The 12265-nt window shown below is 46.0% G+C and overlaps 1 protein-coding gene across 2 annotated transcripts in view; it reads right to left on the reverse strand.

Annotated features, from left to right (window-relative positions):
• FBXO31 (F-box protein 31) overlaps nt 1–12265 on the reverse strand; it is a 28714-nt gene that overhangs the window by 12933 nt on the left and 3516 nt on the right. Inside the window, exons 2-4 of one of the 2 annotated variants that reach the window (XM_064160074.1) lie at nt 7559–7630; nt 5147–5233; nt 734–810 (exon numbers count right to left, since the gene is read on the reverse strand). In XM_064160074.1, coding sequence (XP_064016144.1) covers nt 734–810; nt 5147–5233; nt 7559–7630 — 236 coding nt within the window. The remainder of the gene's footprint in view (nt 1–733; nt 811–5146; nt 5234–7558; nt 7631–12265) is intronic. The other variant, XM_064160075.1, reaches the window with a different exon arrangement.

Raw genomic sequence — 12265 nt, forward strand, 5'->3', positions numbered from 1 at the left:
CAAACTGAGAGATCTGAGACAAAAGCAGAGCAGCAGCACACAGCCACACTTGTCTTTATAAGGTCACAATATCATCTAAGTATCAGTGCACTTGGATGCACTCTTACAGCAGCGCATGGAACAGAGCCCTGCAAAACCCAAAGGCCTCGTGATCTGCTACGCTTCAACCTGTCAGTTACTGAACCATGGTGCAAAGAACAAGGGCTGTGGGCAAACTTCTGGCTCAGCTCTCACCAGTGCAGAATCAAATGTTGTTTATTAACTGCTCTCCACAGCAGTGCAAGAGCTGCCAAGGTTCCACAAGTCTTCTGCCAGTCATGCACTAGTACCACTTCACCTGATGTGTTAGTGAAAACCACGGCAAACTACACAACAAGGAGAGGTGCAGAAACACAAGTGCACAACCCCTGCATGATGCTGAGGGGCAGGCAAAGATGATGCTGCAAGTGATGGGTTGGTGCAAGCCATGCAATGCCAGGACTAAACTCTTAAGTCAAATCTTGCCCTGATGTACTTCTAAGTTTTCTGTGTGCTTCTGTGGCTGTTTGGAAATCCAGCTGAAAAACTAAAGGACTCTGGAGAAAGGTGGGGACGATGAAAAGATTCAAGAAGCAAGCTCTGGGTCCAAATAATGTACTGTCAACAGTGTGGAGATGGCAACCTGGTCTAAAAAGTGGCATATAAAAGACTCATCCCTTGTCACCCCAGCTCCCAGAAGGATGCACTGACTCACCACCACATTCAGCAGTCCTCCGTAGGGCCCAATGTCCGGCTGCCACAAGCCCAGGATGTGTCTGTATCTGTGCAGCACTAGGGAACAGTGAGAGACTGAAATGAGCACATCAAGCTAAAGAATTGGGATTTGGGGGAAAAGAAAAATAAGTCTACTACCAGACTGCACACACCATTGACCACCACCACCCACAGCTGCCATTACTAAGGAAGAAAAAACTGGTTGCACCCAACCACAACCAGGCAGTTCTGAATTGAGGTCTCCCAGGAGCTCATACAGATCAGTGTGGCACCCTGCAGCCCAGGCCCTGGCCCAGGCCAGGAGCAAGAGTTAGTTTCCAGGACTTTACACAGACAGATACCTCACCAGAAATTCCCACAGAACTTTAGCAACGTGGTCCTGTTAATGCAAACACATGATACACCCAGAGATAAAACCAAACAAAGTAACTGCCATCTCCAGTTACCAAAATTGTACTTGATGCTGCAGGCTGCAAAGCAACAGAAAATATGGAGGGGCAGAAAGGCAGCAAGGAACAGGGAAATTCAAGTACTTGGAAGAATTTCCCTGCCCTGGACTAACAAATTTGTCTCCAGAGTTAAGCATCTTTAAAAACAGCCACCAAGAGAGCACGGGCAAAGCGCACAGACCATGCCAGCTCAGGAGATCTGGTGGGGTTACCAGGGCAGCAACAGCCTTAAAAAGTCTTAAGTAAGCAGCCACGTTCCAGCAGTGCCCCAAAGCTGCTCCAAACCCCACCTCAAAGCCCGCTGTAGGTGAGGCTTCTCCATGTCACACCTCAGAGCTAGGAGCACTTTCAATCCTACCAAAACTGAAGGATGAGCAGGAGAAAATACCTATTACAGAAACATCTTAACAAACTTCCTCTCTCGAGGACAGCTCAGAGATGCTTCTTGCCTCCAGTCCTTACCCAGTAAATCATTAACTCTGTCCATGTAATTTCCTGACGTGAGCAGTAACATTACACACAGTCTGGCTAAATTTTAGGCAGGGTAGAGATTATCTCTGTGAAGATGGCAACAAGATGTTACACTTGCCTTAGAGTGATGTTCATGGCCAGCTCAGAAGGCCACAAGAACCTAGTTCAACCTATAGGACTAGCTTGAATAATGGCTTTTGCTTTGCATCTATTTATAGGAAGAATTGTGTTTCAGTGTAGTTGTTACAACAGCTTTGTTTCATTAGCTACTTAAGGCAACGAGGACTAGAAGAGTGGTTTTACTACACAAAAAACAGAGAACTTCAACAGAGGTTTAGGACAGCAGGGAGAGTTGTCCACAGCTGCTGCCAACTGGCCTGGAGGAGCCTTTTTCCTAAGCAGTAAACAGTAAGATTGATGGGTTGGTTTCACCAGTGCAGCACAAACAGCACTGAGTGAAGCAAGCAAACCACATTCCCAGTCTTCTTGTCTCAGTGCAGTAATTACACATTAGTAAATGGTATGTGCATAAGCCTCTCCACCCACCACAATCTGCCTGCTACCCTCTCTGGCATGGAGCTGATAAAACCCAGCTTTAATTTTGTATTTTTAGGAAAGAAAACTCGATGCTAAGCTGTCCAAGAGCGATGAGGATGTCTCACTTTCCCTGCCAGCTCTTGTCTGAAGCACTCTCAGAGCTGTAGCTACAATTGATGGACTTTTCAACAGCAGGGAAAGTGTCTACTCAGCCAGGCAAACCCTTCCACTCTGAGACACGTGCCTGTTGAGGGCAGTTTGTGCGCTCACTGTGAGTAAACAGCCAGCTCCAGCTGCAGCTCAGCTTGCCAGAAGCCTTGGTGGTTCAGGAAATGTGGATGAGTCACAGACAGAACCTGCTTCACCATCTGCCCAAACCACCTGGAAACCTGGGGCTGCAAAGAAGGCAGGAAGCCAAAAAGTTTCATTCACCTCCAGAAGACTCCTGCTCACTGGACAACAGTGTTTGTGCTTAGCTTGCATTTCTAGTGTGAGCAGCTTTTCCTTTTTGTGTTTTAAATCCCAGCTGTCTGGCACCCCAGAAGTCTCCAGATGAGCTGATGGGAAGCAGGCTGCAATGGGTGCAGTGTTTCACCTAGCCTCACCCTCCCTACACATCAACACCCATGGCAGGGACACCTTAACAGAGGAGATGTCTCCCTGACTTGCCTGGAGTGCTGTGAACTCTGACTGCTCCAACTCTTCTTCCAGGAAAGGAAGTTACTGTGGAAAATGCTGGTACTTGGCCAAAGGCCCAAACAAGTCTCAAAGCACAAGTACAGCTGCATTTTCAAGCCTGAGGTGTCTCTAGGCTCCAGCAAACCAGCAGTTATTGCAGGAAAAACCTGACAAATTCCAGCTCTGTCCCTCCCTGACAGGAGACAGGATGAGTCTGACAGTTGTTTCCTTCTCTGCTCCTCGAAAGAAAACAACATTTGGGTCTTTCTCCAAGGTTGTCCTCTGCTAAGCACACTGCCTGTTTTTCTCAATGCTGAAGAAGTCTCTTGCCCACCCAAATTTCTGAGCCCATATCCTGTCAAACAGAGCAAAAATACATCCATTAGATGCATCACCCAGCCTGGGTATTATCCATATTGTCACGACCAGCCCTGCATGCTCTTCGGATGGGAAGGCAGCTTGAATCCAGCTGGAAACTGGCTAGGAAAAGCAATGAAAACCCAAGCTCTCACCAGCAGAAGGCTGCTCGGGAAAGGTCTAATGCCTGTGCTCTTTGTTAGACACAGAGCAGGGAAGTGACACTGAGCAAATGCAATTCAGGCACCACAGCAGTGGCACACAAGACATCACGGAACAGACCAGCTACAACCCCAGGATGGGTTATTAAAACAGGAAGAGAGCAGGTGCTTGCAGATGCTACTGGTTTAATTAAATGCCATTTCATTACCTGTGTCCAGCTTGGAGAGAGCACAGGCAGAGAAACAAAAAAAAAAGGAATGTGAGTTTGCAGTGAAAGCTGCAGGCTTTCAGGCAGAGATAACTCATTCTGAGTGGGAAAGACCTGATCCACTACATATCTCTGGCATTTTGGAGATGCAGGAAAAAGAAGTGGAACAATGCAAGCAGTTACTGCCCTCCAGCTGGTGATAACTGACCTGCTAGTGGAAAGAGCTCAGTGTCAGCCAGGCTTAGCTTAAAACCCAGGAGAAAGTGATCTGAGCTGACCTGGCCAATGCTGCAGGAATATGAATAAGGGAGCACTCACGTAGTAAATCCTGGCAACAGTGTCTTAATACACAAGGAAGGGAAAACAGGTAATCACTTCTTAAACCCTGCTAGCTGCTTCTCAAACAATAGAGCATACCCCTGGAGAAAGGGGCACCAGACATCACACATTTGGGGCTGCAGCTAGAAGCATTAACAACACAAAATGACATCTGAATGCCACCACATTGGCATGTTTGGAGCAAGCACTTGGGTACCAACCTACAAAGGGATCCTCTGTCCTTTGAGGCAGCTTGGATGTGCCTCTCTTTTCCATCCAGCTCCAGAACAAGGCTGGTGTTAGAGGCAGGACTGCCAAACCCAGAGCTTTCTACCAATTCCTGCTGCTGCTTCTGCTTGTCTGTCACAACTGACATGACAGACACCATCTTCTCTGCGTGGCCCACGCTTGGCTTTCTTTAGCACAGGTAAGTCTGCAGCATCCACTCTGCTCATTAGCAAGTGTGGAAAACTACATTCCCAAGCACCCTGAGTCTGCAGAACTCTGCAGGCCCAAGAGAAGCATTAGAGAGAGTTCAACCTGCCCTCCAAATACCAAGCAGTACTGGCTTCCTTAATTGATGTGAACTAATCAGTATTTCCACTGCATTGCTGCAGAGCAGCAAGCCTTAATCTCAGTGTTTCCCTCAAATCAGAAGGGAATGAGCAGATTACCCAGAGCATCTTCTTGGCTGCAGAAGGCAAATCATCATCTCTGAAACACCAGCAGAATGTTTCCTAGAGACTGAGATGGTGGTTAAAGGATTCACTGTGCAGGGAGTGAATTAGAATTCTTCACTGGAAAGACTGTGGATCTGAGTGCAGCTCATCTGGATCAAGACAAAGCCTTTTGCCAGCCCAGAGCTTATTTAAACTTGGTTTTGGAGGCCTTCACTAGGGTATCCGAATACTTCCTTCTAAAGAGAAGCAATCCACAAAGAGCAGAGCAAGTGCTCCCCTGCTGTGAGCAAAGCCCCTCCTTTCTGCACCCAGAACTCAAAGCACTTCAATGCACCACTATACCTCACTGTGCCCAGCTGGTGCAGGCACTCTAAAGGGTCTGAACGCTCCACTAACCCTCAACGGAACTAAGGGGCACACTCCATACTGTCCCAAGGTCCACCCCAAGATCATCTGCTCCAAGCCACTTCACACTCCATGCAGCATCCTGTGTGTGCTCAGTGCAGAAGCATCAAGCAGCAGGGGGTACGTACGGCAGGTGTAAACATCTCTGTACTCCATGTGCTCGTAGTCGGGAAGGATTTTCATATAACGCCCCGACTTCACTCGTGGGTTTATACCTGAACAGACACAGCAGGGTAAGTACCAGCAAACTCTGCTCCACCACAACCACCACCTAACAGCACCAGCAGGCTGGACCAGCCATGCAGGAAAGCCAAAACGCTCTTTTGACTTCGCTTCCAGCTGTGGTGCGGTTTGTTTGCTTCCACCAGCCCCAGTTTCAGGGACGTCTGCTCAGCGAGGCCGTTCACACACAGCTTGGCACGTTCAGGACCCTCACAGACAACACTTACAGCAAATGTGAAGTGGGATCAGGGTCCTCCTCCCACTCTCCAAGACTGTAACACGCACCTCTGTCTCAAGAAGACCATTTAGGCCAAGTAGCTACATGGACAGCAGCCCTTGGATTGGTTATGCTTTCTGGCACTGAAGCTCAGTTGCCCCATTTCTCACACTACTTCTTACAGAAGCACATTCAATGGACAGAAAAGTGTCTGTGAAACCTGCCAGTAGCCTCAGATTAACTCTTCTGCAATTAAAGAGGTTTATGGGACTGTGGAGAAAAGGCCACACTAGCAGGAAACCGGAACAGGGCAAACTGTGGAATCTGAGCAGGAGAGCTCAGATGGTGCATGCTGAATGGCAGAAAGAGCTGCCAAGCTTTCTAACTTGAGAGTAATGACTGCTGGTTAGGATTGCTGAATGGATATGGGCACAGACCTTACTCAGCAGTGCAAGGAAGTCTATCACAGAGGTGGTTCTCGTGTCAAGTGAGACTCCAAGCCAACGGATGTTACGGATTCAGAAGAGATTTTGGTGGAAAGGAAGACTGGAAACTTGTAAGATCTATAAACAGCATCAGAGTTTGGAAATCTCCCACCCTGAGCACAGTCAGAAGCTGGGAGAGTAATTAGGAGAGTATCACCTGACCTTGTCCTCTTCTCAGTCTTGAGTGACTGCTCACAGCCAGGGCTGTAAGATCGAGTACTGGGCTACAGAAAGACCACAGCTCTGAGCCAGTAAGGCCATTTTCACTTGTGTACAAAAAAAGCACTAAATATCATTGTAATACATATGAACCTTGCAACTCTTGAAGCAGGAAAAGTCTTTGACTCATGAAGTTCTACTGCTTAAGATTGGCAGTGCAGAATTAAGATCCTATGTGGCATGTGTTGCATGGTTGTTACCATGCCAGTGTCACAGACACTGGATTGAATAGGAAGACAGAGAGGCCTCAAGTTCTAATGAGACTTCGCTGTGGACATCTACGTGCTGGCTCAGCATCACTCAGCCCTCCCACCCAGTTCCAGCCTTAAAGCACAAATAAGTAAGGAGGGGCACTAGGTGATAAAGTAATTTTCTTGTGGATGCTGAGCAAGTCTATTACAGATGGGATTAAAACCTTTCTACCTCTTCTTTCTTGCATCATGATTAATGTTTGAGGTCATTGGTGCTTTAAGGTTCAGCACATGCAGAAGCTGAGCCAGATTATGGGTCTACAAAGCCTACAGTGACCTCTCATGATCAGCCTTTATGCTTTTGTTTTGTAAAGCAGGAACTTCTTGGAACAGTCAGAAGTCATAGTTCACATGCTGCAGGTTATGTCTTGCTCTGTAGGATAAAGACCACAGGTAACAACTCCCTTAAAATCTGGGGTGAGGAACCAAGACAGGTCTGGCAGTGGTGGTATGGGAGCTCTTGAAGGCTTTGTGAGGCTCTGAGCAACCAGCTCAGCTTTTGAAAGTGAAAGTCAGGATTTGGTAACAGAGCTCATCATGGATCCAGGCCTCTATCTAGTCCTTGGTTTCCCTCATCTGATGATACCCTCACTTCTCAGTCTAAGACAGAAGATGTGCACCTACCTTTGGTCTAAGGAGTTGAGTCCCACTCCCACAGATATTCCTGAAACACAGCAACACTTTGGCAGAGGCCCAGCTTTGCCAGGCTCTCCACTTCCAGGAGCATCCCAGAGGAACACTCAGCCCTTTCCCTACAGCATTTTTCCATGTCTCTTTTCACTGAGATTGAGACTTAGCTACATTAGGGCTATGACAAAATATCAGATCAGTTAATTCCTCAGCAAGATCTGAAAATAGCCCAACAGGGAAGGGTGAAAACCCTTCAGTATTCCTTATTATCAAGTTAAATTACATGCTTTTTTCTTTCCCCAGCAATGGACTGAGGGCACAGACACTCCAATTCTTGGCATCTGCTTGGTATTAAGTAAGATTCCAAACATGTCAACTTCACAGACGAACCCCCTGCCATTAGCAAGTCAGTCTGAATAACTTATGCTGTCAAAGTTTAATAAATATTCAATGACTACATGCTTTCAAAATCACTTCTAAGCAAGGACACAGCTCTCCATCAGCTCCAGCACTTACGTTTGGCATAGACATCTCGACAGGACACTCCTGTGATCTCCAATTTCCTCAGGTTTTCACAGACACCATATTCTGCAAAGACACACAGACAATAATGTCAGCTCTGCTGCAAAAGTGTTTGCTACTCAGGATCTTGATATCCACTGTCTGAGCCAAAAAAAAAAACTCCAAAACAAAAGAAAAAAGAACCAGATCTTATGAGGTGCATTACTGCAAGCTGCCACTTTAGTCCAAGGATCTTATTTCTGCTTTGAAGAGAAAAAAAACCAAAAGAGAAAAAGCAAGAGAGAGAAAACTAGATGTAATTTCATCGCAGTTTGGGAAATCTAACACATTTCACAAGCAAAATCTGCAACAAACACACCATAAGGAACACACAAACACAGCAGAATTGCAGACGTTTACACCCAGACCAGAAAGAGTGTGAAATGTGGAAGACGTACTCATTCCAGCTGGGATCCTAGAGCCCATTTAGATCAAATCATGATTGTGTGTAGTAATTATCTACTCCCACTGAGGCATCCAACAGGGAAAACTGCTTATTAGGATCCTAAAGAAAAGGTCACAGACTTGAAAAAGAATGAAATGGAGACATAAAACAGGCACTGGCATGTACAAATCTGGTTACACTTGAAAGCAGATCAGATTGTAGTGGGTTCTGCTGTACGCTCCAATGCCTTTGATTGCTTACAGAACACCCTGAAAACAAAGGGATTCAGAGATCTTCAAGGCAGCTTTGAAGCAGAAAATGAGATTCAACCCTTTCATTTTCAGGAAGTCAACCCAAAACTTCTAAGAAATTGAAAAAACCAAACTAACATCTCAATGGCAAGAGATCTTCAGAAGAGCAGAGGGATGAAAGGAGAGGAGGGAGATCCCAAAAAAAGTCAAGGGAAAACACCCTGCTGCAGTGACCCCAATAGATCTCAGTCTGGAGAACAGCCCTCCTCGACATCAAAGGCCATCTACAGCACAGATCAAACACCAGCTTCCCCTAGCAATAGCAAACATCTGCCAGATACTGTGACACCAAGTGTATTTGTGAAGACTCCTCAGCAGATCACTACATATGAAGCTTACACTGTCAGGCTTCCTTGAGTGAATCTGCTGTGGCTGCCAAATGCCACTACCTAATGCTGGTAACCTGCTGCAGCCTGAAAATTCATTTTTCACATGTGAGAAAAGCAGAAGTTTCCCTGAATGAATCCAACCTCCTCCTGCCTATAAATACATCTGTGGTAGACATCCACGATGATAAAGCAAATGCAAAGCTTACTGTCAGCCTGCCTCCAGGGAAAACACATTCTGCAAAGCAGCCCTTTGGATGAGCACACAGAGTTCAGTAAAGGTAAGAGTATGCAGAAGGCACAACCAACACACTGCCCTTCATTAAAAGATGCAGAGGTCAGTGGCAAAGTTCCTGCTGACTTCCCTAGCAGAAGCTAGAGGAAGCTCAAAGCATTATTAAAGGCAAGGTGGGATGGAGAAGCACAATTAGCCAGAGCACAGACAGACGAGCTTGCAGGAAAAGTACATCCAGCCCAGCACAAGCAAGCTATTTAGTGCTGGGCTGGAGCCAGCTGACCCAACACAGCCATTCTGCAGATCTGTGAAACCAGAGCTCAGCCAGAGGCTGGAAATTCAGAGCCACCCCACAGCTCACCCCATGTTCATCCCCCCTGCCAGAGCTGTCCAAGCTTTCACCCACTTGTGTACATATGCAGAGCCCTGGGTAAGAGCTGGGTCACCACATCAAAGGGATGGAAGGAACAGTATGTTTCCTCAGCTGATCAGAAAGTTTTGCCACCTTTATGACAGAAGCAGCATGGTCACAGCCTGCTGTTTGGAAACAGCCAACTCTTTTCCATGTAAACAAACACTCATCTGGCCACAGAACCAGTAAGGCACACACTTTGCACAGCAGGCATTGCAGATAGATTCAGTGTCACTGAAGGTATTTATACTGCATCAGAAAGGGAGGAGACATGCAGAGGATCCTGCCCAAACAGCATTTCTCTGTGTTGCTCTCTAACAGCACAGTGATGTTTTTCTTCCTCCAGACACTGCTGATTTTTGCCAGAGCACTTTTCCCTGTAAATCACTCTGAGAGCAAACTTGGTGCACTGCAGTGGTAGATCCACTTCCAAGAGGAATCTTGAAACAATAGGCTGGGGTGGGGAGAGGGGGGAAGTGATTTCATGTTAAAGCTCTATCACATTTTCATGGAAGTGTCCTTGATAACCTGTAGTGCAATTTTATGGAAGCCAAACCACTGCTAAAGGTGCATGTCCTAAGAGGTGTTGTGCAAACCTTTCCTGGAAAGATTCCAAGATCTCCGAAGTAATAGCAAGCTCCTTTAAAAAGTAGTGGTTTAACACTCACCTCATTTTCTGCTAACTGGTCCTTATCTTGTCACATTCAGCAAACAACTACAGAGAGTCAAAACCCCAGAGTGATGGCTTAACTCTCAGTAAATGCATTGCTTAAGCTCTTCTGACCCAGGAGTTGTTAAAACCATGATGGACACTTGGATGGGAAAAATCATTCTCTTGGCTAACACTACCTACAAAACCTCCTAATATAAGAAAGAAAGCTGCCCATATTTCTTTGAATCCAGAAGACAAGAGGGATACAAAATTAAGCAAAAGTTCAAGATGATTACAGGAAAACAAAACTGATGAAGTTTTCTTTATGGAGAACAGAAAGTCTCTTCCAAGAAAGCTTTGAAGGGCTTGAGCTTTCTGGGCAATTCCACTTCAGTGCCATTAAGTCTATTTTAAGGAAATATATCTCAGTGCAACAGCTCACTAAATATTTTAAGGAGTTAGTAGTCACAGAAATCCACCTATGAAATTCATACCATTAGAAAATGGTTACTTAATCTTACTTGCAAAGGATTTAGGTTTGAAGATCTCACTTGACCAGCTGGAAAGACCCATGTAATTTGGTTTGCAAGGAGTGCTTGAAAGATTTACCAAACACACAGGCACATAGTGCTGTTTCCATGGTCCTGTGCACTGGAATGTAAAAAGGACCTGGAAAGGCAGTCTCTGTTTATTATGAACCACTTAATCTTTCTGTAAGTGTAATAACTTATTCCCTGGCTTGCTCTCACCACATGGCCTTCTCAGCCTCACATTCCCTTCTCCTTTCCACAAGGAGCTGTGTCACACACCTCCCTCTAAATGACTTATTATTATGAATTTAAAAAACACAAACTAACAGGGATTTTCCAACCTAGGTAGGGAAAAACCCCTCTAGTGCCACCAAAGACCAAATTACTGCCCTTCCTTTCTCAGTGTGGCACTGCCAGCAAGCAGCTGCAAGCACTGAGTGTGGACATCCGCAACCCAGAGGAAATTAGGATGTCTGGTGGAACTTGATGCCCTTTATCATCACCACATTTCCACCGTGCCCTAATCAAGTCCTCCAATTATTGGTGGATAAATGTGTTGTTACGAGGCTGTACACAGAACAGAAGGCACAGAAACTGACTGGATCATTCCAGAGACCACAAAAATAGGATGTTCTCAAGCTAGCATCTCCAAAATGCCAGGTGGATGAGTTTGAAATTGACTTCTTGTTTCCAAAGGCTGAGCTACCAGATTAATCCTTCCAGTCCCAGGTGGCCAATAAGGCCAACAGCATCCTGGCCTGTATCAGCAATTGCATGACCAGCAGCAGCAAGGAAGTGATTGTCCCCCTGTACTCTGCACTGGTGAGGCCACACATTGAGTGATGGGGTCATTTTTGGGGTCCTCACTACAAGAAAGATGTTGAGGTGCTGGAGCAGGTCCAGAAAAGGCAACGAAGTTGGTAAAGGGTATGGAGAACAAATCCTGTGAGGGGCAGCAGAGGAAACTGGGGTTGTTCAGCCTGAAGAAAAGAAGGCTCAGGAAAATCCTTTTGGCTCTCCACACCTCTCTAAAAGGAAGTTGGAGGAGCCAGGTGGGGGCCAGTCTCTTCTCCCTAGTAACACGTGACAGGACAAGAAACGGCCTCAAGTTAAACAGGTGAAGTTCAGGTTGGAAATTAGAAGAAGCTTCTTCACTGAAAAGGTTCTCAAACACTGGAACAGGCTGCCAAGGGAGGTGGTTGAATCCCCATCACTGGAAATGTTTAAGAGATGCAGAGAACTGGTGTTGAGAGAAATGCTGTAGCACCAGATTTGGCATAGTTAGAAGATGGTTGGACTTGATCTTAAAGCTCTTTCCCAACCAAAACAACTCTATGATTTGAAAATACATCAAATATCTTCCCAAATGCTTCTCCCAGGGGAAGGCACTGAGACACTTTGCTGGAGCTGAGCAGATCATCTGATCTGCAACGACTGAAAGCATTTGCTGAAATCCTACAGCAAAAGACTGGTAGCTTCAGCACTACATCTTACAGCAGATCTAAGGATGATTCTCTGAAGTGTGCCTATGGCTACTGAGCACCTGTCATTAGCAGAGAGAAATGGCACCAGCTGTAGTCTAAACAACTAAGAACATGGACAGAAATTAAGGAAATTCCACAGTGCTTCCCCAAAGAAACAGTGTACAAGGCTTATACAAAGCCAGGTTAGAGCCTTGTGACTTAATAAAACCACTTCTGTGTCACTAGGGAGCAGCACCACAAGAAATTGCTCCTGCTGTGGGAGCAGTTGCACCTCAAACTCCTGTGTGGATTCTCCAAAGTCTTGTAAGGGTTGAACTCCATGCAACA

The sequence above is a fragment of the Pogoniulus pusillus genome, chromosome 20 (genome assembly GCF_015220805.1).
Source record: "Pogoniulus pusillus isolate bPogPus1 chromosome 20, bPogPus1.pri, whole genome shotgun sequence".
Classification (NCBI taxonomy): Eukaryota; Metazoa; Chordata; class Aves; order Piciformes; family Lybiidae; genus Pogoniulus; species Pogoniulus pusillus.